The sequence below is a fragment of the Taudactylus pleione genome, unplaced genomic scaffold (assembly GCF_031769625.1).
Source record: "Taudactylus pleione unplaced genomic scaffold, aTauple2 ptg000889l, whole genome shotgun sequence".
NCBI lineage: Eukaryota > Metazoa > Chordata > Amphibia > Anura > Myobatrachidae > Taudactylus > Taudactylus pleione.
Genome location: NW_028285290.1, coordinates 939156 through 963325, shown reverse-complemented (window position 1 = coordinate 963325; position 24170 = coordinate 939156). Strand labels below are relative to the sequence as shown.

The following is a 24170-nucleotide window of genomic DNA, read 5'->3' as shown; positions in this document are numbered from 1 at the left end:
AATAGTATATCTATCTATATTTAACCCTCTCATTGTTCCCCGCCGAGTGCTGCAACACCTCCTACAAAAAGTTAGCTCATCATTGGCTGACGCTATTGTAAACCCCGCCCATCGTGTGATCCTCACCTCATTCACGCGCTGGGCATAGTATGATGACACGCCCCCTTCTCTGTGTAGGCGCATACCTCACTCACTCATTCGCTGGCGCAGTGTGAGCTGTGACAGGGTAGGAGCTGGCGCCACGCCCCCATAGTGTTACATATGCAGTTTCTCGTGTGTCCGCCCTCTCTCTGCGTGGCCCCGCCTATTGTCACTGAGGGGACTGGTCCTGTGTGAGATCCCGTCCTGACACTGACACTGCTCCGGGCTGATTTCTGTCACAGCATGCAGCGGAAGGTCGTGGTGGTTACCGGAGCCAACAGGTAAGGAATGAGCGGCCAGCTGTTACTGCACATGAGCATCCTTGTCGGCTTCTGCTATGGAATATTAGTATATGATATCGGAGCAATTACTAAAGAGTCACAGGATTGTGTATTAAATGACTACTAGTTATAAACCAGCGGGGAACTTGCTCTGCAAAATAATTTAGATTTCTGTCGTTTCATACATAAGTGTCCATAGCAAGCGGTTTATGTATCAAGCAGTGACTCTCCCTTCCTGTCACTGACTCGGGGACGTGCATTATACAGCTGACAGCTCCTCAGCAGCAGAGGTCGCTGCAGGGAGCTGTCCCAGTCCTGCGTTCCGGAATCTTGTCCGTTCCGGCTTTCACCGATACCCGCATTTATCAAGTACATTCTAAAAAATTATGACCGTGAACGTGAAGAGACCGCTGTCACTTTGCGACTTGTCACAGCAACCTTAGATTGTTATACCATCAAATGGTTTTGACTCAATGGTGCAGATGTATGAAGCTCTGGAAAGTGATAAAGTGCAGAGTGATAACCGTCCAGCCACTCAGCTCCCTACTGTCATGTTAAAGGCTGTGTTTGAAAATGTCAGTTGGGATCTGATTGGCTGGTCGTTTATCACTTCACAGACCTTCATACATCTGCCCCATTGTCTAGTATCCGTCTCATTGCTTGATTTGATGTCTGTAGCCAGGCAACCATTCGGTGTCGGGCATACGATGTTCATCCCTACTCCCGCGTCCAAGACTTCCCCAGTGAAATCACTCCCTTACTCTGTCAGGCTGCCCTGAAACCCTGGGTGTTGTATGTTAGGTCAACCGTTATCATGTCGATATGGTCCAAAGCATGCAGCATGTTGACAGTGATCATGTCGACCATCATCACGTCTACAAAGGTAACATTTTGATAGGATAGAATTTAGACCTAACGTCCCTGGTGGCCCAGCAGTTACTTACCTGGTCCCAAGGGCTGCAGCAGCTCCAGCGTGGCTGCCGGCGGTCATGTGACTGTCACTTCTAGTCAGGGCCGGATTATAGGCAGGGCGACAGGGGCGGTATACACATAGGGGGCCCCCACACACTGTCCCCTACCCCTGGCCACATGCCTGGCGAAAATGTTGATCACGATCTACTGGAAGCTCGCAGAGCTCCCGCCTGTAGATCGCGATCAACTTACGGTAAGTGGGAACGTTGGCCTCTGAATACTGATCGCTTCAGAGGCCAGCGTTCCCAGTGATGCAGTGCGCAGGTGACGTCATGACGTCACCTGCGCACAGCAGAGGAGAGGAGCCTGCGTGCCTCTACTGGATCCAGTTAGATCCAGCAGACAGCGGCAGCAGCAGTAGCAGTGACGGCGGGACTCGGGAGCCGTGACGGCGTGGAGCGAAGACAGGTAAGTTTTTTAACAGGGGTGTGGGCGGGGAGGGAGAGCTACTGGGGGCACTACTTTACGGGGCACATCTACAGGGGGCATTTAAGAAGAGGCACAACTATTGGGGGCATTGCAGGGGGCACAACTACTGGGGCATCGGAGAAGGGGCAAAACTACAGGGTTAGGGGGCATTGAAGAAGGGGCACAAATACTGGGGCATTGGAGAAGGGACACAACTACAGGGGGCATTGAAGAAGGGGCACAACAACTGGGGGCATTGCAGAAGAAGCACAACTACAGGGGGCATTGGACATCAGGCAGATAGACCAGTGTGTGTATGTATGTGTGTAAATAAATAAATATATAATGTGTGTGTATATATATAATATATATATATATATATATATATATATATTATATATAATGTATAATCTCATTGATAGGGGTCCTCACACGTTTGTTGCCCAGGGGCCCCCACAGACCTTAATCCGGCCCTGCTTCTAGTGTTGACCTCTAATGGAGCTGCATTTTAGGTGATTATTTTAACCCTAATTCCTGCCCACCCACAACCTAACCCTAACCTCCCCCAGCAGCCTAACCCTCCCGGTGGTGCCTCAACATTTCACATGTCGACATTGTGAGGATGTCGACATGTTGAACCATTTTGACACTGTGGTGTCGACATTATAAATATCAGCATGGCAACTGTCGACCATGTGACTGGATCCTTGGAAACCCACATGTTCATTAAAGCCTGTCAGCTCTGCTCTCACTCTGGGTATGTTTATTAATTATTTGGTATTAGACACGATAAGTATAATTTTTTATTGATACTTACTGCAGCAATAAGACATTGAAGACTGCCGGAATTCATCATAAAACACATCCAGGGACAGAGGCTCTGTCCCTGCGATGTGTAAAAGTAAAGTGATTGCATGTTGCGATCACTTTACTTTCTTTCTCGGGTGCCGGCTGCTCTGGTTTGCTTGTGTGGTCTGCAGACCATGCATACACGAGTATGCATGCAGATCCGACGGGCGACATAGTTAGCGAGGGCCATGCTGCCGAAGCAGCATGGCCCCCGCCGTTGCTTCGTCGCTGCCGGCATCTGCAAGTATGTATGCACTTGGCGGCACACCACCGGGTCCCGTCACTACGAGGTCGGTACACACTAGACGGTCTTGTGTACCGGCCATTAGTTTCATAACTAGGACCCTCTAACTTATGTTCTCTCCTTCCTCCTTATCATAGGAGCACACTGTGACCATACATTGCCGCTAATATTATATCTGTTTTCACATAATTTAAAATTGAATGTAGATTGTAGCTTCTCACTTTAACTCCCAGTTATCCTCTATCCACTTAAACTGTGAGCTCTCATGAGCAGGACTCTCCACTCTCTGGGCCTTATTCAGCAATGCACGTAAGTGCACTGCTGACTGCAGATTCACGATGGCCGATAATCTGCACAGGCGCCGGACCCGTACTGCACATGTGCAGTACGGATCCTGCGAGATCGCACGCAGAACAGCAGCATTGATTGACTGATTGACAGTCTGCTGCCGTATGTAGGCGGGGAGGGGTAGCGACTGCCTCCACTTGCCTAAACGGAGGCGTGCCACTGCAGTTGGGGGGGAGGAAATAGGCCAGAATCTCCGTTGGCTGACAGAGATTTCCTGGCCTCTTTCTTGTATTTGCTGCTGCTGGCTTGCGTGACCACAAGGCTTGTGTGCAGCTTTGCAATTCCGTCCTGTGTCATCGCAGCAATGGCCGCACTTTACGGCAGGCTAAATTTGCATAAAAGGGCTTGCAGACCCATAGGCCTCTGATCTAAATTATGTGAATTGGGGCTTGGAGCGGACCACGAGGGGTGCGAGATGCAGTGCCATTGCCGGAGTTTTAACGCTGTGGCAATGGCAACTCGCACCCTACTTGGAATGAGCCCTTGGTGACGCCTTATAAATAATACCTCATAATAATAATAATACTACAGGGACCTGTTTCCAATTAGAATACGTTCTGAAATTATTTATCTCTGCTTGTTTCTGCCACTAATTTTTTTTCTTGCAGGGGAAAATGTTTATGGTAAAAAAAAAATATTTTTTGACTTTTACATTGTTTTTTTACGGTTTCAGTGGCATTGGCTTGGCTCTGTGTGAGAGGCTTCTCTCTCAAGATGACCAGATACACTTATGCTTGGCTTGCAGAAACCTACAGAGGGCAGAAGTTGCTCGTTCAGCTCTTCTGTCTTCTCACCCGTCATCTGATATCAGTATTGTGCAAGTTGATGTAGGCAACCTTAAATCAGTGGTACAGGGTGCAAAGACACTGCGACAAAGGCAAGTATACTTTTATTTTTGTATCTTAAATCCAATGTGTGATGGTTTAGTTCTGGCTGTCATATATACATGGTCCCCTACGAGTTTGGGACATCAGCTAGACAGAGTTGGGCCCTGATTCAGAGCCGGACGATCTTTCAGAGCGCTCGCTCTGAATCAGGGCGGCATTTTTTTTTTTTTTTTTGTTGAGCCGGCCTTCTGGCCGCTCACTAAGCTGTGGGTGACCACCCACAGCTTTAGCGAGCGGCCAGGTGATGGTCGCGATGATCCCGACCATCGGGGCTTGTGACGAGACCCTTGTGGTAGAGTCTCGTCTGCTGCATGACCCAGTGAGCTTCCGGCTCTAATAGAGCAGGAAGCTCACCACTGACATCATTCGTAATGTCAGCGGGGCTGTCCCCAAACGGCAGGCGTTCCTTCGGGAACGCCTGCGTTTGGCATGTTGACCCGCCTACAAAACGGGGCGAGCTGTCAATCAATATCGACAGCCGCCCCGTCTTGTAGTGAGCCCAGGAGCGACGGAGCTGCCGTCGCTCACTGGGGCTCACGCATGCGAACGCCGGAGCTGGCTCCGGCATGCACAGTGGGGGACCATCAACCCTCTTGTGAGCGCTCTGCGCTCGCGAGCGGGTCAGAATCAGGCCCTGGGTGTCAGCCTGAGCATATGCAGACCTTTTAAATACTTGAAATACTTTAAACCTTTTATATACTTGAGAGAGAACATTTTCTTTCCTGCATCAACTTGCATACAATACACCAACATGGCAGTTATTTCACCACATAGAGGTGTGCAGAGTAATCTGTGATGTTGGGGGTGCCATAATAAGCGATAATGTGTGCAGATTTTTCTTAGTGGGAGGCACAGCTCTTGGTGCCTCACAAACAAATTTAACTCTTTCCAATAATGACTAAAATAATCTAAACCTCTCATGCGATCAATGACTGCACTACAGTGATTGCAGGAAGATGAACAGGATACACGTGTCATTCTGCTCTCCTTCTGCAGTCAGTTACAGCAGAACGGCAGATGACTGGAGCACTGGGGAGAATGGAAAGAAGCACGAAGGTCAGGATGTGAGGGTAGAACCTAATCCATACTATTCCTAGTCAGATTGAGCAAACCGAGACAAGATTCTCCTCTCACATTATGGGCAGAATGGCCCTGGGCAACCCTCGTTGAGTAACTGAGTTAGGGGAAAGGTGGCACTTATTTGCATGGGTGTCACAGACATTCAGGCATAGTTTCTGAAAAGGAGGGAAAACAGTGTACATGTCTTTATTGTGTGTATGTTGTTTTGTTATGTGTGGAGTTCAGAAGGTGCCTGTAATCAGTGTTTCAACACACTACTGAAGTTACACCCCACTGGCTATAAAAAGGGTGTTATGCTGGGGTGGCACGTTGCACTATATTTCACTGTATGCAAGGGGAAAGACCAGGAAGAACCACACAGGAGTAGGGCACAATGTGAAAGAATTAGTGTAACAAATTGCAATGATAGAGATACCAATAGGCAACACCTTATCATTTAACCACATGTGTCATGGATGCAAAAGTAACCTCTTATGTTATGGATGCAAAATCAGTTTTGGATTAGAGCAGCATTAAAACAGTATCCATTGTCACTGCCGACAGGTTGACTAGCTGAGACATTATCCAGCATCCACTCTTACTTACTCTGCCTACAGGGTGAATAACTCCTCATAGCTGAGACATTATCCAGTATCCATTGTCACTTACTCTGCCTACAGGTTGAATAACTACTTATACAGTAGCTGAGACATTATCCAGTATCCATTGTTACTTAATCTGCCTACAGGTTGAATACTCATAGCTGAGACATTATCCAGCATCCATTGTTACTTTTACTCTGCCTAAAGGTTGAACAACTACTCATAGCTAAGACATTATCCAGCATCCATTGTCACTTACTCTTCCTACAGGTTGAATACTCATAGCTGAGACATTATCAAGCATCCATTGTCACTCTGCCTACAGGTTGAATAGCTGAGACATTATCCAGCATACATTGTTGCTTACTCAGCCTACAGGTTGAATAACTACTCATAGCTGAGACATTATCCAGCATCCATTGTTACTTACTCTGCCTACAGGTTGAATAACTACTCATAGCTGAGACATTATCCAGCATCCATTGTCACTTGTTCTTCCTACAGGTTGAATAACTATTCATAGCTGAGACATTATCCAGCATCTATTGTTCCTTACTCTGCCTACAGGTTGAATAGCTGAGACATTATCCAGCATACATTGTTGCTTACTCAGCCTACAGGTTGAATAGCTACTCATAGCTGAGACATTATCAAGCATCCATTGTCACTTACTCTGCATACAGGTTGAATACTCAAAGCTGAGACATTATCCAGCATCCATTGTTACTTACTCTGCTTACAGGTTGAATACTCATAGCTGAGACATTATCCAGCATCCATTGTTACTTTTACTCTGCCTAAAGGTTGAATAACTACTCATACTTGAGACATTATCCAGCATCCATTTTTGCTTACTCTCCCTACAGGTAGAATAACTACTCATAGCTGAGACATTATCCAGCATCCATTGTTACTTTTACTCTGCCTAAAGGTTGAATAACTACTCATAACTGAGACATTATCAAGCATCCATTATTACTTACTCAGCCTACAGGTTGAATAACTACTCATAGATGAGACATTATCCAGAATCCATTGTTACTTACTCTGCTTACAGGTTGAATTCTCATAGCTGAGACATTATCCAGCATCCATTGTCACTTACTCTGCCTACATAACTGAGACAGTATCCAGCATCCATTGTTACTTAAGGTGCATACACACTAGACGATATGCTCCCTGAGCGATATCGTCTAGTGTGTCCCCGGCAGGCTGTGCTCAATGTCGTTCATGACATTGAGCACAGCCGCTGAACGATATCATTAGAGATATCGTTCAGCGCCGGGCTCTCTCACCCATTCCCTGACATGCAGCAACCTGACGAGGTCGTCAGGTTGGCCTGCATGTCAGCCCGATGAACGAGGATGACGAACGACCCGCGGGAACGCGCGTCGTCGTCATCGTTCATCTTTTTTGTGTTAAAAATGGACGATAAAGTGGACGACTGAACGATAACGATATCGTTATCGTTCAGTCGTCCACTTTAATCGCCCAGTGTGTACGCACCATTACTCAGCCTACAAGTTGAATAGCTACTCATAGCTGAGACATTATCCAGCATCCATTGTAGCTTACTCAGCCTACAGCTTGAATACTCATAGCTGAGACATTATCCAGTATCCATTGTCACTTACTCTGCCTACAGGTTGAATTCTCATAGCTGAGACATTATCCAGTATCCATTGTCACTTACTCTGCCTACAGGTTGAATTCTCATAGCTGAGACATTATCCAGCATCCATTGTCACTTACTCTGCCTACATAGCTGAGACAGTATCTAGCATCCATTGTTACTTACTCTGTCTACAGGTTGAATAGCTACTCATAGCTTGCTACTGAGAGATTATCGTGTGCCTGTGATATACTGATTACACTGAAACATTCATTTTGAGATAGTAATAGTAAATGTATTGAATATATTTTTTCTTTTTTGACAGATACGAGCACATAGACTATTTGTATCTGAATGCTGGAATAATGCCAAATCCACGACTAAGCATTAAAAATTTTATCAAGGGTCTTTTTTCAAGGTAAGATAAGTTTTCACATCTAGAACTGTAACTATACATCTAGATGTTGTAGCACACAACCCAATAGTGGGGCTTATTCAGGGATGTACGCACGTTTGCTTTCCAGGCGAATTTTACCATTATCTGCATTGTGAATGCTACATAGCCGTGTACACATCTGCAGGCCATTCAGGGTCATTCGTATCTCAGTTACACCTCCAGTAAATGTATGTAACTTGGCTGCAATGATGCTTTCATACGTAGGCTATGTATAGTCAGGGCATGTAGCCGGATTTGTGGGCTATGGAGGGTTCTCAGATCCATCTGATTCAGCACATACTTTCCCAGTATAGAACTGGGCAAGTGTGTGCTGATAATTAGGGTGGCTATTTGCAGAAGTGTATAGGTAAGGGCGGTGCGGTCACATAGATTTGTACAGCTCTGCATGCAACTCTGAATTGCCCCAGTATATTTTAAAACATAAAAGGCCATGCTTCTTCTGGTGTTGAATAATGTGATTCTCATATAGCTACTGGATAATTTTAATTCATGTTGTTAGAATATAATAATGCGGGGCGTGGCCGGGCAAGCTAAGATGGCGGATGCCTACACCTTGAGCTCCGTTGTAGCTTACGCCTGACTGATCCCGGATCCCGCACTAACCTTCTCCCCCGACCGCCGGAGTGGACTCTCTTTACCCCTTACCATCTGGGCCATCTGGTGGAGCCGCTGGTCTGAAGCGGGGAGTCCCTGAACGGATCCAATACAAGCCCTGAGTGCTCAGCGCAGCACCCGCCGGCGCCATCTTGCGACTCCCATCTCCCCTCTCCGGGCTGCCTCCTGCTCGTGCCGCGGTCTCCTGCCTTTGGCCGGCTGAGCGCTCGGGGATTGGTGCTGCTGCCGGCACCCTGGAGCTGCCTGTGGGGAGATTTCTGGCGAGGTTTATACATCGCGGCCTAGCGCTGACCTGAAGCCGGGGACTAGAGTACAAAGTGCAGCCTGCTGCGCATGCATGATCCCATACAAGGCGCCCTGTAAAGCCAAAAATCCAGGGTAAAAAAGGCACCCAGATATTATTGAGCAAAGCCTTGCCTGCCTTTATCCTGAGGTGAGAGTATACGCTGATCTATATGATATTATGCCATATCTGATGCTCTAGACATAGAATTACAGGCAGACACTGTGAGATCACCTCCTGTCATACTCCTGTGATCTCTCTGTGAAAGTCTTCAGGTTAGTGGATTTTTTATACTTGCTCCATTGAATCTTGAATATGTAATCCTACAAGATAACACCCGATGAGCGGGTTCCGGGACTGGATGTCTCTTATAATGGACTGATTATTAACTCACCCATACAGTAATGTACTGAAGACCGGATCTAACACTATCATCTCAGGTTCTCTGTCTGCCTAAATCCACTCCTGGAGCTTCGATATTGAATTCATTTAACACAATGCCGACGAAGAAAGGAGGGTAAAACCCCCCCCAGCCAGCCCCTATCCAATTCCCTAAGCCAGCTATTCCCAGAAATGAAACACTAACATCAACTCCAGTGAAACCCTCAGGGTCTGCGGTAATGCCTTTGACAATGGGATCCCCTCCACAGACAGGAGTGGGTCTGGATTTGGATCCATCGGCTCCTCTCACTACCCAGACAATGCTACAGCTGTTTACCACTTTTCGTACAGACATCCTCACAGGTTTGGAAACTTCAGTCCAATCTCTCCGAGCGGATATTGTAGGAATAGCGGGACGTACAGATCACTTGGAGTGCAAGATGCAGGAGTTGGTGGAATCCCACAATGACCTTATCACAGCTCACTCTGAGCTACAAACTGAGATGACTTCCACCAGAGATAAGTTGGCAGACCTCGAGGACAGGTCAAGAAGAAACAATCTAAAAATCAGAGGCATCCTAGACTCTGTTGCGCCTGGCGAGCTTCAGGAATACGTGATCAAGCTCTTCCAGAAACTACTTCCATCAGCGTCTGAGCATGATCTGCTTATCGATCGAATACACCGCTTGCCGAGACCAAGGGGAGGATCCTCTAATTTCCCCAGAGACACCCTGATGAGGATTCATTTTTTCCACGTTAAGGAAAATATTCTAAAGGCGGCAAGATTGGCGGAAGGCTCCGACGCTTTGGGTGGCTTACAAATTTTTCCAGACCTATCCCCCTACACTCTAGCTAAAAGGCGCTCATATCATGCTATAACTGCTGCTCTCCGAGAAAACGACATCTCTTATCGATGGGGATTCCCTGTCAAGATTTTGATACAATACGAGTCCTCCACATACGTGATTTTTTCTATTGAAGCTGGAGTCAAGCTTCTAGCAGACTGGGACATTCCTATTTCAGCTACTAAATCTACCTCTTCCGATTGAACCTTCGAGACTGAAATGTCATCTAAAAGTCACTGGTATGACGATTCCAGCTCTTAGCTAAGATACCTTTGGGTACAAGTCTATAGTGTTTTAGATTTGATACATACCCGAAGACATATGTGGATACTGTAAGTTGTTTATCTATCACTAGATATCTCAATGTCTTTTTTCATTTGCTAGCTTTACCTTTCTAGCGCCACTATACATGTTGTATTTTTAAGTTACAGGATCCTGTTTTAAAAATCAAAATTCTGTTGATGCCGGAAAGTGCAAACCATGTTTCTATTGAGATCTATATCCACTTAATTTCGCTAGGCATTTATTATGTTTATAGATATTGGATTATCCTTCACTATTTAGTCAGTTTCCAGCTAAAATTGGTAGTGATGTTATTGCCATTTCTCAATGGCTCATATTATATAGGATTGTTTTGTTAAATTATAGAACCGGTCAGATGTTTATTTTGATCTTTATAATTCTCAATTATTACAGTTACCGTATTTATGTTGATTAGATTACTGTATGGGTGAGCCTCATGTCGGCCACCACCCCACTGTTCTTCCTTTTTTGGTTTTGTCTCCAAAGTATCCCTGAGACAAACACTATGGCCCTGCAGAGCCGCTCGTAAGCGGCCGCTCGTTTGTTCTGACCGATGTTCGCACATCTGCGCATGCGTACGGATTTTAATACGCATGCGCGAACCAGTCAGTGCGGCCGAAAATCGTTTGTTTGCTATATAGCGAATGCCTGCTATTTTGAGTGACAGAAGGAGGCGTATGTGGGTGGTAACAGGGGAAGGTGCTTGAAAACGGGGGTGTGGAATTAGATCACAGGCGTGCTCATATCCTCCCCCGCCCTTCCATTTGGGAATCAGGACTTCTACTATTTTTATGTTTGTATCAGCTTCTTACCATACCCTATGGTTAAGTTTTTCAGTTTAAACACACATGGCCTTAACTCCCCCAATAAACGACGTCTTGCTCTTGATACATTTCACAAAGGAAAAGCTAAAGTAGTCGCCCTCCAGGAAACCCATTTCTCCTCATTAGCCCCCCCAGTCATTAGCAATATCAGATATCCTACTGCTTACTATGCTAATGGCCCCTTTAAAAGGAATGGAGTGGCCATTTTGCTTCATCGGTCAGTGCAGTTTGAACTAACCTCGAAGATAGCAGATAAAGATGGCCGATACCTTATTAATATATTTGGGAAATTAGAGGATAAAATGATCACACTAGTTTCGATCTATGCCCCCAACTCCCGTCAAGCGTCTTTCTTACGCAAATTTCTAGAAATACTTCAAAAGGTTAGACAGGGACATTTAGTACTAATGGGTGACCTTAATCTGGTGTTGGATGATAGCCTTGACAGAACTCCACTAGCTCAGGGTTACTCTGGGAGGGGAAGCCCTGCTGGAGCTCTGCGGCGCTTACTCGCTGAGTTTGATCTATACGACGCATGGAGGACATATTCACCTCAAGTTAAAGATTACAAGTATTTCTCTCACGTGCACAATTCTTACTCTCGTATCGACTACATACTAACAGATAAGTGGACACTGCACCACACCCTTAAATCTACCATTGTCCCAGTAGTATGGTCAGACCATGCCGCGGTGACGTGGACGTGGAATCTCTCCCAATCTACTTTGCACCCTAGACAATGGAGATTCCCTAGCTACTTATTGTCCTCCCCAGAGGCGGTTGGTGCACTATCTGAAGCCATATCAACTTACTTAGAGACTAACTCTCCCCTTGATACCTCATTTTGGTGTGCCTTGAAAGCTGTTTTAAGAGGGGTAGATATTCAGACGGGAGCTAGGCTTCGAAGGCAATATCTTAACAAACAGACAGCTCTAGAGGAAAGGCTCCACCAGGTGGAGTCACTGAATAGGACTCAACCCTCTAGAGTGCTCAAAAGAGAACTAGTCTCTATCCAAAATCAACTACATAAGATGTTTCTATCCCGTATGCAATCTGCCTATACTAAAATGCAACAAAGGTTTTATACCTTGGGGAACAGATCTGGCAAGTTTTTAGCTAGTAAACTTCGAACTAGACACACTAGAAACAGAATTAAATCTCTACGATCCCCTGACGGACGAACCCTTCTAAATCCCTCAGATATAGCTAGAGAATTTTCTAGGTACTATGGGAAGTTGTATAACTTAAAAGATGACTCTTCAATTCCTCAACCTAGCGACACCCTTGTTTCTTCTTTTCTGAAGGACTTGGAACTCCCTGTATTGAGCGAGGAGGATCTAGAATCCCTTAACTCGGCATGGTCCACTGAAGAGATTTTGGGGGTGATTAGTTCCTTACCTTCAGAAAAGGCTCCTGGTCCGGATGGATTCACAAACTCTTTCTACAAAAAATTCGCAACAGAGCTTTCCCCTATACTTAGAGATCTTTTTTTGTATACTACTAAAACGGGCTCCCTCCCTAAGGAAATGCTCCAAGGCCAAATAATCACTATCCATAAGCAGGCGAAGGATCCTTCTCTTTGTCAGAGTTATAGACCCATTGCATTACTCAACACTGACGTGAAAATTTACTCTAAATTAATTGCTAATAGACTTTCCCCCTATATTCCAAAATTAATCCATCCGGACCAGGCAGGATTCGTTCATGGAAGACAAACATCCGACAATACCCGTAGAGTATACGACCTTGCCGAACTCTTACTCGGAAAAACGCGAGGCTATACTTCTTTCCCTTGACGCCGAAAAGGCGTTTGACCGTCTAAATTGGGATTTTCTCAACGCCGTTTTAGTAAGATTTGGGTTCCAGGGGGAAATAGCGACCTCAATTTCGGCACTCTATAGCTGCCCTTCAGCGTCTGTCTTGAGCAATGGATTTTCATCTCCAATTTTTTAAATAACAAATGGCACTCGACAGGGCTGCCCCCTCTCCCCGTTTATGTACATCCTGGCTGTCGAGCCATTTGCCGCTACAATTCGAGGTTCTAGTACATTCCCGGGTATCAAGGTGGGCTCTTCAATACATAAACTGAGTTTGTTTGCGGATGACGTAAATCTATTCGTTACCGACCCATGCTCTTCATTACCAACCTTACACAACATCATAGACCAATATAGCGCTTCGTCATACTATAAACTTAACACTACTAAAACAGAGGCCTTGCCTTTCCATATCCCACCCGAAATATTGACAAAACTTAAAATAAATTTCAAATATATATGGAAGGAGAACGCCATATCATATCTAGGAATCCACATATCTAACACTATGTCTAATTTAGCAGAATTAAATTTTAAGCCCCTTTTGACCCATATAGATGACCTATTGAAACGTTGGTTAAGTTTTGAAATATCTTGGTTGGGTAGACTAGCCGCGTTCAAAATGTCGATTTTACCAAAGCTTATGTATCTGTTCCGAGCAATCCCTTATCTAGTCCAAAAACACTATTTCTACTTCAGGGTCCATAGGGGTCCCCAGGGTGACCTTGGGGTATAGCTGGATCCTGGATCCTCGGGCACCACGGAGTTAAAGCTTTTAGCTGCTCCCAGGATGCACTTGGGTCCATCCTCCTCTATACCCCGCCCCCGAGCCACAGGCACCTCAGTTTAAGATGGTGCCCGGCCGGAGTCGGGTCACCCTGCGGGGTGGGCTGCAGGAGCAGCCCCCTAAAGCTTTTAATTGTTATTTAACTTTGTTAAATTTATTTTTAATACAGTTTTTCTCCAGAGCGGCAGCGATGGGCTGTCTGTACAGACGCCCACGCTGCCGCTCCTTCTCCCTGCTGGCGCCGCGACGCCAGCACTGAACTGGGGATCGCGGCGGGGGAAGCCAGAGTCTGTACTAGCCAGACTCTGGTTTCCCCCGGGACTGCTGCCGGAGACGCCGGGGAGAGCAAGGTAAGCCGCACACCGCTGATTAGCGGCGGTGCGCGGGTTCCTTTTAAATGCAGTCCCATGCCCCCGGTCTAGGGGACAGACCGGGGGCAATAGCGGTGGCGGCGGGCTCCCCCTCCAGTGGAGGCATACCCCGCCAGACCACTAGACCACCAGGGTGAATAAACGGCAAGCGGGATGCCGGCAACCCAGGGGTTAATATGCTAGCCAGGGGAGGAAGCCTTCCCTGTCTAGCGGCTCCTCCCCTCAGCTCAGTGCGCCTTTCAGCTAGTAGTCTGGCGTCGCTGAGCTGCAGATACTCGGCCAATCCTCCTCTGAGGTCTCCAGCAGCCATTTTCTCTGTGGCAGTGCAGATACACTCAGGGAGCACGCGGACCGGTCGCCCTGTGTACCTCTCCCCCGACAAGGACAGTGTACACAGCACTATAGCCCTCCCAGACACTGAATCTGGGCAGGTTGATTGTAGTGGAAAGGTGCAGTGAGTATATCTTCCTGTATGGTATGTGACTTTTGCTAGTGCTGCCTGTCTTTGCTAATTTCTACTTACTGTCAGCCTATACCTATGCCTTTACTTCTCCTACAAGCCCTACAGGTGTGCGGGGGAAGGGTGTTTCTACTGACCTCACTTATATAGATCACGTATTTGTGAGGTCCGTCACATACAGTTGTGTGCTACACAGTACCATATTGTGGGCTGTTGTCCAGCACACTGGTGAGTGTGCACGTTTTTTTCCTATGTCATAACTGTATATTTAATTATATAGTCTGTCATGTCTGAGGAGGAGATTGAGCACTCCGTGGCTCCGGTATTGTTCACCTGCAGGCGCTGTTCTGCAGGAGTGGATAGGGAGGATTTGTCACAGGACGGCCTGTGCGGACGGTGCCAGGCAATCCCTGGTACGTCTAAACCTCCTATGTCGCAGGAGCCACCATGGGCGATGTTTTCCCAGGTGCTGGTGTCCATCGCGGACCATCTGTCGGTCCCGACTGCCGTCACTACTAGGGCGTTGCCCGAGCCTACCGTCCCCCTTTCCCCGGGTGTCCCACAATTATTGCAGACTCCCCTGGGGTCTCAGTCTGTTGGTCCCTATGCGGGGTTGCCGATGTATATACAGTCCACCCCTGTGGCGCAGCAGGCTGTGGTGCCGTTTCAGGCTCCTGTGGCAGCTCCTCCACCCTGGGTGGATGCGCTTTCCCACACTGTCCAAGATTTGGCGGCAGCATCTTCGGCTTTTCAGTCGATGTTGCGCAGTGACGTGCCCTCCAGGGAGTCTAAACGCACAGTTATGGCGCAGGCTGCGCATTTTTCGGACTCTGAGGGGTCCTCGGATGATGGCGAGGTGCAGAATGACTCAGCCTCAGATGCCTCAGTCCAGGAGGTAGACACTAAGTCTTTCATCAATGTGCGGGCTCTGGTTAGGGCGGTGCGGGCCATTCTTCTGATTGAGGATGAGGCACCCGCTCCCAAGTCGAAGTATCCTAGTTTTAAAAAAACTAAGGTTACTTCTGCAGCGTTCCCCTTGTCTGATCAGTTGACGGATCACATGGCGGTGGCCTGGCAGACGCCCAGTAAGCAATTCCTGCCACAGAAGCGGTTGACGTCCAATTATCCGTTTCCGGAGGCGCCTTGTAAGAAATGGGAAACTCCGCCTGCGGTTGATTCCCATGTAACACGCCTCATCAGGAGTGCTACTTTGCCATTGCCGTCTATATCCTCGCTGAAGGATCCTACGGCCAGGAAGGTGGAGACTTGTCTGAAGTCTATTCTCTCTGAGGGGCTGTAGCCCGGCCGTCCATGGCCATCTCCTGGTTGGCCAAGGCCATTGAGGGTTGGGCCAACGCCTTGGAGGATACGTTTACGGATGATGCTCCGGATGTCCAGAGGGCGTTGTTAGGACAGATGAGAGATGCCGCTTCCTACATTGGAGAAGCATCTTTGGATGCTAGCCTGCTGACCTCTAGGGTTTTGGCGGCAGCAGTGGCTGCTCGCAGATCCTTGTGGTTGAGGTCTTGGAGAGCACACGCTGATTCAAAGAAAGGCTTGGAGGCCTTACCTTTTAATGGAGAGTTACTATTTGGTCCGGACCTGGACAAAATAGTAGATACCCTGGCAAAGTCCAAGTCAGCCTTCCTCCCTTCAGCTACAACACCTGCTAAGGTCCGGAGCTCGGCCTTTCGCTCCTTTCGGGTTCAGGGCAAGGCAAAGGGTCAGTCCTTCCCGAGGCAGTCCGCAACCAAGACCGCCTCAAATCCAAAGAAGCAAGCCTGGAGTGCTAGGCGACCTTCTTCCAAGCAAGAAGATAAGCCTTCTGCATGATGGGATGGGCCTCCCTCTGGGGGACCCCAGAGTGGGAGGCCGACTTCTTCAATTCGCCCAGTGCTGGCACAATACCACCACGGATGCCTGGGTGCGAGAAGTGGTCTCCCAGGGGTACGCCCTGTCTTTTCGGCACAGGCCGCCTCACCAGTTTTTTTGCACGAGTCCTTCTCAGGACAAAACCAAGGCCTTGCAGGTTCAGGAAGCCATAGAGGCCTTGCTGATGGCGTGGGTCATTATACCCGTACCACAATCTCAACTTGGGATGGGGTATTACTCTACGCTGTTTCTGGTGCAGAAACCCAATGGCTCTCATCGCCCCATCCTCAATTTGAAGTCCCTGAACAGATTTCTCAGGGTTCCCAAATTCAGGATGGAAACTTTGCGTTCCATCATTCTGGCGATGGAACCGGGGGATTATATGGTCTCCCTGGATATCCAGGACGCCTACCTCCATGTGCCTATAGCAACATCGCACCAACGGTTTCTGCGGTTTGCTATTCTCCACAACCACTACCAATTCAGGGCTCTACCCTTTGGCCTCTCCATGGCACCAAGGGTATTTACCAAGGTGATGGCGGTCATGGCGGCTCACCTTCGGAGCCAGGGGATACGGTTGCTACCGTATCTAGACGACACCTCTTGCTTGCAAGCTCCCTGGAGGTACTGATCCAGCATCTCCACCTGACGGTTGCTTGTCTACAGGCGCACGGGTGGTTGATCAACTGGAAGAAGTCCTCTCTCATCCCATCGCAGCGGATGGTTCATTTGGGGGCCCTTCTGGACTCTCGTCAGCAACGGATTTTTCTTACTCCAGAGAAGGTCTCCTCCTTACAGCTGCGGATTCACAGTTGTCTGAGCAGGGGCAGAGTGTCGGTGCACTCAGCGATGAGAGTTTTGGGGTCCATGGTGTCGGCATTCGACATGGTGGAGTTTGTCCAGTTCCAATCCAGGCCCCTGCAGAGGCTGATTCTTTCGGAATGGAACGGATTGCCACACAGGATCCGCTCTCAGATGCTGGTGTTGTCCTCGGAGGTGCGTCTGTCCCTGGCCTGGTGGCTACAGACGGCTCATCTCCTCGAAGGGCGCCCCTTTTGGATCCCGGAATGGGTTCTGCTCACGACAGATGCCAGTCTCCGGGGTTGGGGGGCGGTGACAGGCTCCTTGTCACTTCAGGGTCGTTGGTCGGCGGAGGAAGCGATTCTTCCCATCAACATCCTGGAACTGTGGGCAGTGTACAGAGCCCTGCAGTCGTCCGGCACCGCTCTTCACGGAAGGGTCGTTCGTGCAGTCAGACAACGCCACCATGGTGGCGTACATCAATCACCAGGGAGGGACTCGCAGTCGAGCTGCGATGTCGGAGGTGTCCCGCGTCCTGGCTTGGGCGGAGTGCTATCTTCCAGCTCTCTCGGCAGTCTTCATCCCGGGAGTCCTCAATTGGGAGGCAGACTTCCTCAGCCGTTACGACGTGCATCCCGGGGAATGGTCGCTTCATCCAGAGGTATTCCAACTACTCGTGGACAAGTGGGGGCTGCCAGAGCTGGACCTGATGGCGTCCCGTCACAATCACAAGCTGCCCGTGTACGGGTCAAGGACAAGGGACGCAGGGGCAAGTCTGATAGACGCGCTGTCGGTGAAATGGCTGTTTCGCCTGGCTTGTTTCCTCCGATATCTCTGCTGCCTCGGGTCCTGCGCAAGTTCAAGCAGGACGGAGGCACACTGATCCTGGTGGCCCAGAAGGCCGTGGTACTCCGATCTGCGGAGCCTGTCCATCGACGCTCCGTACCTCCTACCTGTTGTCTCAGGGGCCCTGTCTTCACCCGGATCTGGGTAGACTATCTTTGACGGCGTGGCTCTTGAGACATGCTGAGGGCGCGCAAGCCTGCTTCCGCGAGGATCTACCACAGAGTGTGGCACACTTACTTTCAGTGGTGCGAGGCCAGAAAATATGATCCCCAGGTGTTCCGGGTTTCGCGTATTCTGGCTTTCCTTCAGTCGGGTTTGGACTTAGGATTACGTCTTTCCTCACTGAAGATGCACGTGTCTGCTCTGTTGGTGTGGTTCCAGCGCAGGATTGCTGCTATGCCGGACGTACACACCTTTTTCCAGGGTGTTTTAAGAATCCAGCCTCCCTTTGTGCCACCTGTGGCCCCATGGGATTTGGCGGTGGTTCTTCGGGCCCTGCAGGGTCCTCCTTTTGAGCCCTTGGAGTCAGTGGAGCTCAAGTGGCTAACTTTTAAGACGCTTTTCCTCTTGGCAATTGCTTCTGCCAGAAGGGTTTCTGATTTGGGGGCGCTTTCCTGTCGTCCCCCTTTTCTGGTTTTTCATCAGGACAGAGCGGTGCTTCGCACTTGTCCTGATTTCCTGCCTAAGGTGGTTTCCAGGTTCCACATTAATCAGGAAATTGTTGTACCAGCCTTTCAGTCGCCTGACCTTTCGGCTGGGGAGGCTTCCTTAGACGTTGTCCGTGCACTCCAGGTTTATGTGGACCGGACTAGTTCTGTGAGGAAGTCGGATTCTTTGTTTATCCTCTTTGGTTTTCACAAGAGGGGTTGGCCTGCCAACAAACAGACTCTAGCCCGTTGGCTTCGTTCTGTTATTATTGAGGCTTATATGCAGGAGGGTTTACCTGTTCCAGCCTCTGTTAAGGCTCATTCCACTCGGTCTGTGGGCCCTTCTTGGGCTGCTAGCCGTGGCGCCTCTGCTGTTCAGCTGTGTAAGGCGGCCACCTGGTCTTCCATTCAGACTTTTTTGAGGTCCTATGCGTTTGGCACCTTTGCCTCTCAGGATGCATCCTTTGGGCGCCGGGTTCTCCTATCAGCACAGGAGCGTCCTCGCCCTTAGTTGGACTGCTTTGGGACATCCCTAAAGTCACCCTGTGGACCCTGAAGTAGAAAACAAGAGATATGGTAAGAACTTACCTTTGTTATCTCTGTTTCTACGAAGTCCATAGGGTCCACAGGGCACCCTCCCTGACGCACCTGGCTTCATATGGGCTCTGTGACTGGTCACCGGTTTTCCGTCTCCCATTTCTGTGAGTATGGTTCTTGTGTGTTCCAGTCTTCCTTCTCTCTGTTTCGTCTCCTCCTCCGGCCTGGGCTGCTTACCAACTGAGGTGCCTGTGGCTCGGGGGCGGGGTATAGAGGAGGATGGACCCAAGTGCATCCTGGGAGCAGCTAAAAGCTTTAACTCCGTGGTGCCCGAGGATCCAGGATCCAGCTATACCCCAAGGTCACCCTGTGGACCCTATGGACTTCGTAGAAACAGAGATAACAAAGGTAAGTTCTTACCATATCTCTTGTTATTCGACAGCTCCACTCCTTAATTTTGAAATACATTTGGAAGGGGAAAACCCCTAGGATCACTTATTCTCGGTTAGCTAGACAGCGCAAGTCCCCGATCTGTTTGCTTACCATTATGCTTCTCCTAGATTTGGAGAGGGAACTATGCTCATACCCCCTTTGGGAGTTTCTGTGGACACCCAAACAACTACGTCCTGTGGCGAAAGACACTCCTCGAGCCGTTGTAGACTCATTAATAGCCTGGGATCTAACTGCAATCTCTACTAGGGGTCTCTCTCTACCGACCGGTAACCTCTCCTTAGGAACACTCTCACATTTAATACCCAATTTAAACATTTCTCGATGGCAAACCTGCGGCATCTCTTCTATCTCTGATCTGATTAATAATAGATCAATCAGAACTTTTTCCTCCCTTTAGCTACAATACAATCTACCACATAGGGAATTATTTACTTATACACCTTCTGCCATACCAAGATAGAGAGGAAACGGTTAAATCTCCCACGCAACTCCAGTGGGAAGCTGACTTACAAACCACATTTACACCTCATCAATGGGAATCTATATACTTAACAGCCCACCGCTTCTCCAGATGCCATAACCACCTTGAAATGCAATATAAATTGTTACAGAGACTTTGCTTCACACCAGCTAAACTACATAAAATTTGGCATTCTCAATCAAAGTTTTGCTGGAGAAACTGTATGGAAGTAGGCGATTTATTCCATATCTTCTGGAGCTGCTCCCGTATACGTCACCTATGGAACGAGGTGTTCACATTAGCCTATAAAGTTCTACAAGTACGCCTCCAGGAGTCCCCTGCTTTGGCACTGCTACATATATACCCTTCGGGGCTATCTAAGGCGGATTGCTACGTTCTAGGACATATATTCATTGCCACAAGAGCAGCTATTACTCAGCACTGGAAATGTTCATCTCCTACCCCCTCTCTAAAATAATCAGTAAGATCCATTTTGCTTTTTTAATGGAAACTGTAGGGTTACCATACTCCTCTTCGATTTCTTCCCCTTTAGTGAAGTGGTCCAGCTGGTCTAAGTTTACTACAGCTGGGGAAGGTGCATTACTTCTTCTGGAAACCCCTTAGTTCCCTATCTTGTTGAGAGGTTTGTTGTAGTCTCATCTACCAATGTTGTTTTACTACAATGTAATTATCGGGTACGAGATTAGCTTGCTACTAATACCATTTGTTTCTTATACATTGTATGTATGTTTGGAAATGTTGTAACTTTTCCTGATTTCCCCCCCTCCCCCCCCTCCTTTTCTCCTTTCTGTACCCCTCCCCCTCCGTGATTCACGGACAAATTTCTAATAAAAAAACTATTGATGGAAGAATATAATAATGCGTCTGATTCAGAGGTGGATGCAGTGTTGATTTCAGTAGCAAGCGGCCAATGTTTCCAGTCTGTTCAAGCGTCACACTGCGCATGTTCCCGCTATGGATTATGATGGCGGTTGTAGTGTGGATTAGGACGCATTCTGAGCGACCAATGGGTTTCTCAGAAGTCCGATGGTGCAACCAATGGTGCATCTTTATACGCTAGAGGGCGTCTCCATACAAATCTAGGTGGCTGCAACAATTTGCATATTGTCTTGCAAACACTGCGTATGGGATTTCAGCAGCGACGGCCATTGCGTCCGCCTCTGAATCAGGCACAATGCGAGGAAGCCACCTGGGAAATATGTTATTATATTGGTATTTGTTTAACTTTTGGCAACTATCATTAGTTTCATTTCTTGGTCCATTACTGATAATTATTAAGGTCACTGAGTATTAACGCTAAGAGATATTGAGACTCATTTGCACTTGGATGCATTTGGGTCAAAATATACTGCGTAAAAAAAGAGCATTTATGGTTAAAATATGCGCCGTTTCAAATAAACCTCAATGGAGCTGTAGCGGTAATACAGTATTTAAGGATAGCTTTCAGTATTTTATGCTGGTATTCTACAAATCCCAGCAAGTCATGACAGCCCTAAACTGTTTTGATTTGATGACTCTTGTAGAACTGCCAGCCTTCCCTATGGCTGCAAATATACCCTGGCATCCAGGCTTTGAATGTATGAATGAAATACATTGTTGCAATGAAATTCATTATGGTTATGTACCCCATGTGGGGCTCTAAACATAAACAATCAATACAGAGTAGCTTTCCTACGATCTGACCAATTAGAGATAAGCCACTCAGTATCGATTAGAAGATGACAGGCCGTCTGTAAGTTGCGTCACTGCTCAATACAGAACAAGATCTCTGCATTAAATAGGGTTTTTGATTTTTGTTTCTCCCACATGGACTACAAGCTGGCAGGAAGAAGAGGATCCCTCCTGTATTTAAGTTAGCAACAACTTGGTAAACTTGTTGGGGGGATTTATTTTATTATGTATAAGTTTTTTTTTTTTTTTTCATCAGTGTGATTCTTTCACAGCATCTGTTTTATAAGTGCACTATAGCTTGTGGGTAACAGGGAATGCTGGCGCTTGTAGTTCTACAAGCAATGGCGTGCCCAAACAGTTTAGGGATTGCTGGGATCATTGGTGTAATAGCAAAAATGCTGGCAGCTATCTTTAAACAACACCCACCTTGAAAGGGGTGATGGGAGGAGCCTGAGTAAATTTAGCGCAGGGTTGTTTATTGCTTGTACAGTGCCACCAGCCCAGTTTGTTAAAGTCTGGTGCTTTTTTAGGGTTAGGGCACTTCAGTTTTTGTTTTTTCACTTGCAAGGTCCATAGCTCCAGGGGTACATCCCCTGCAGCAGGTACACCTCCTGACATGTCTTCACAGTACCTGCCCTAGGTTGAAACACCCCTTGCCCATTCCACCTCTTCTCCCTTAAGGAGTCGCAAGCCAGAAATATTTAAATTGAATAATATGGACGCAGGAATACGCATTTTGCCCATGTACAGTATACATAAAGTGAATATTGTTTCACCACAGGAAAGCCATCAGTATGTTTGCAACAGCAGAAGGACTTCTGACCCAGGAGGACAGGGTAACAGAGGATGGCTTGCAGGAAGTTTTCGAGACCAACGTATTTGGCCATTTTATACTGGTAACAATAGACTTTTTGCCATGTTTAACCTTTGGAACATACAGATGTGTCCTCATACATCTAGCCTCAATACGACATGCATCGCAAGACGCCTGGCATGAATAAGCCTCCAGGTCCTGTGCGACTCTGCTTGCGCTGAGCGGTTTTTTTTTCTACCAAAAATGTGTCTAAGTCGTAATGTAATGTGACTAAGACGCACCAGGAGACTGCACTGATTAATCTAATATGAGACGCTTGCATATCTGTGTCTAAGGGCCTTAGCAGTGCACGAAATTTCGATCACAGCTGCGATCACATACGGACACAGCTTCGAAAATTATGCTCATGCCTGCCACAGCTCAGCCGACATAAAGAGGCCCCTTGCTGCTTTCTCATCCATCCAATGTCGCTGTTTTGCAACAACATTGGTACCATTGACGCACATCGCCGAGGTATGCAGCATTTACAACAAGTCTGACCAGTTGCAAACACCGCAAGTCACCTTGCACGCAGAGAGCTCTCATGCTGCGTATGTCATCGCAGTGGCTGATATATGCACGTCCATGAAACGGCGTTCAAACGGACAGACACGCCTGCGTTTTTATAACACCCCCCATCACCACCTGCAAAAGCTGACAGCCTGTCACTCACTTTGCTATGGATTTCTCTGTGCTGCCGTAACCACAGTGCTTACTGTATATGCATGCTCGAAGGTAAACAATCGCTCTATCTGCGCTCGTTGCATATGCTGCTGAATCAGGCTCTGAGTCTGTGTAAATGAAGCACAACAGACCTTGTGGAAAAAAGTGGCCGCTGCATCGTAGCACTTCGTATACAAATTTAGCGGTATATTTACTAAAGTGGGGGTTTATAGAAGTGGAGTTGTTGCCCATAGCAACCAATCAGATTCTTCTTATCATTTATCTAGACGGTAGCTAGAATATGACTTGTTGTTATGGGCACTTCTAAAAACACACACTTTAGTAAATATACCCCTTAGACTCAGTCGCACACAGATATACAAGTGTTGCATATCAAATTAATCATTGCAGTCTCCTGGTGTGTCTTAGTGATGCAACTAAAACGCATTTTTGGGTGAAAAAGACGCTCGGTGCAAGCAGACTTGTATGGGACCTGGGTCACCAAGAAGTTTTGTTTGGCGCGACTGCAGCAACAATGTATAAGGACATATCTGTATATCTTTCTTTAGATGTTAGTTACACCATTTTAGTAGCATTGTGTTATTATTCTGCTATTTAGAATTACTGTTAAATATCCTTGCATTGCTTCTGCACACTCACACTACTGCTTGTTGCATGTTAATTCCCCAGATCTGCCTCTCTACGTGAAAGGGGCTGCAAATGAGTTATTCATGCATCCCTAAATATGGGCATACGTTGTGCATGTGTGAAGCTCTGGGTGTTTGTACAGATGCACCACT

The 24170-nt window shown here is 47.5% G+C and overlaps 1 protein-coding gene across 1 annotated transcript in view; it reads left to right on the top strand.

Moving 5' to 3' along the window:
• The first annotated feature begins 295 nt into the window (after window positions 1–295).
• HSD17B7 (hydroxysteroid 17-beta dehydrogenase 7) overlaps window positions 296–24170 on the top strand; it is a 45156-nt gene continuing 21281 nt past the window's right edge. Inside the window, exons 1-4 of the mRNA XM_088459045.1 lie at window positions 296–422; window positions 3917–4120; window positions 7729–7821; window positions 22636–22750. Coding sequence (XP_088315171.1) covers window positions 385–422; window positions 3917–4120; window positions 7729–7821; window positions 22636–22750 — 450 coding nt within the window. The 5' untranslated portion in view covers window positions 296–384. The remainder of the gene's footprint in view (window positions 423–3916; window positions 4121–7728; window positions 7822–22635; window positions 22751–24170) is intronic.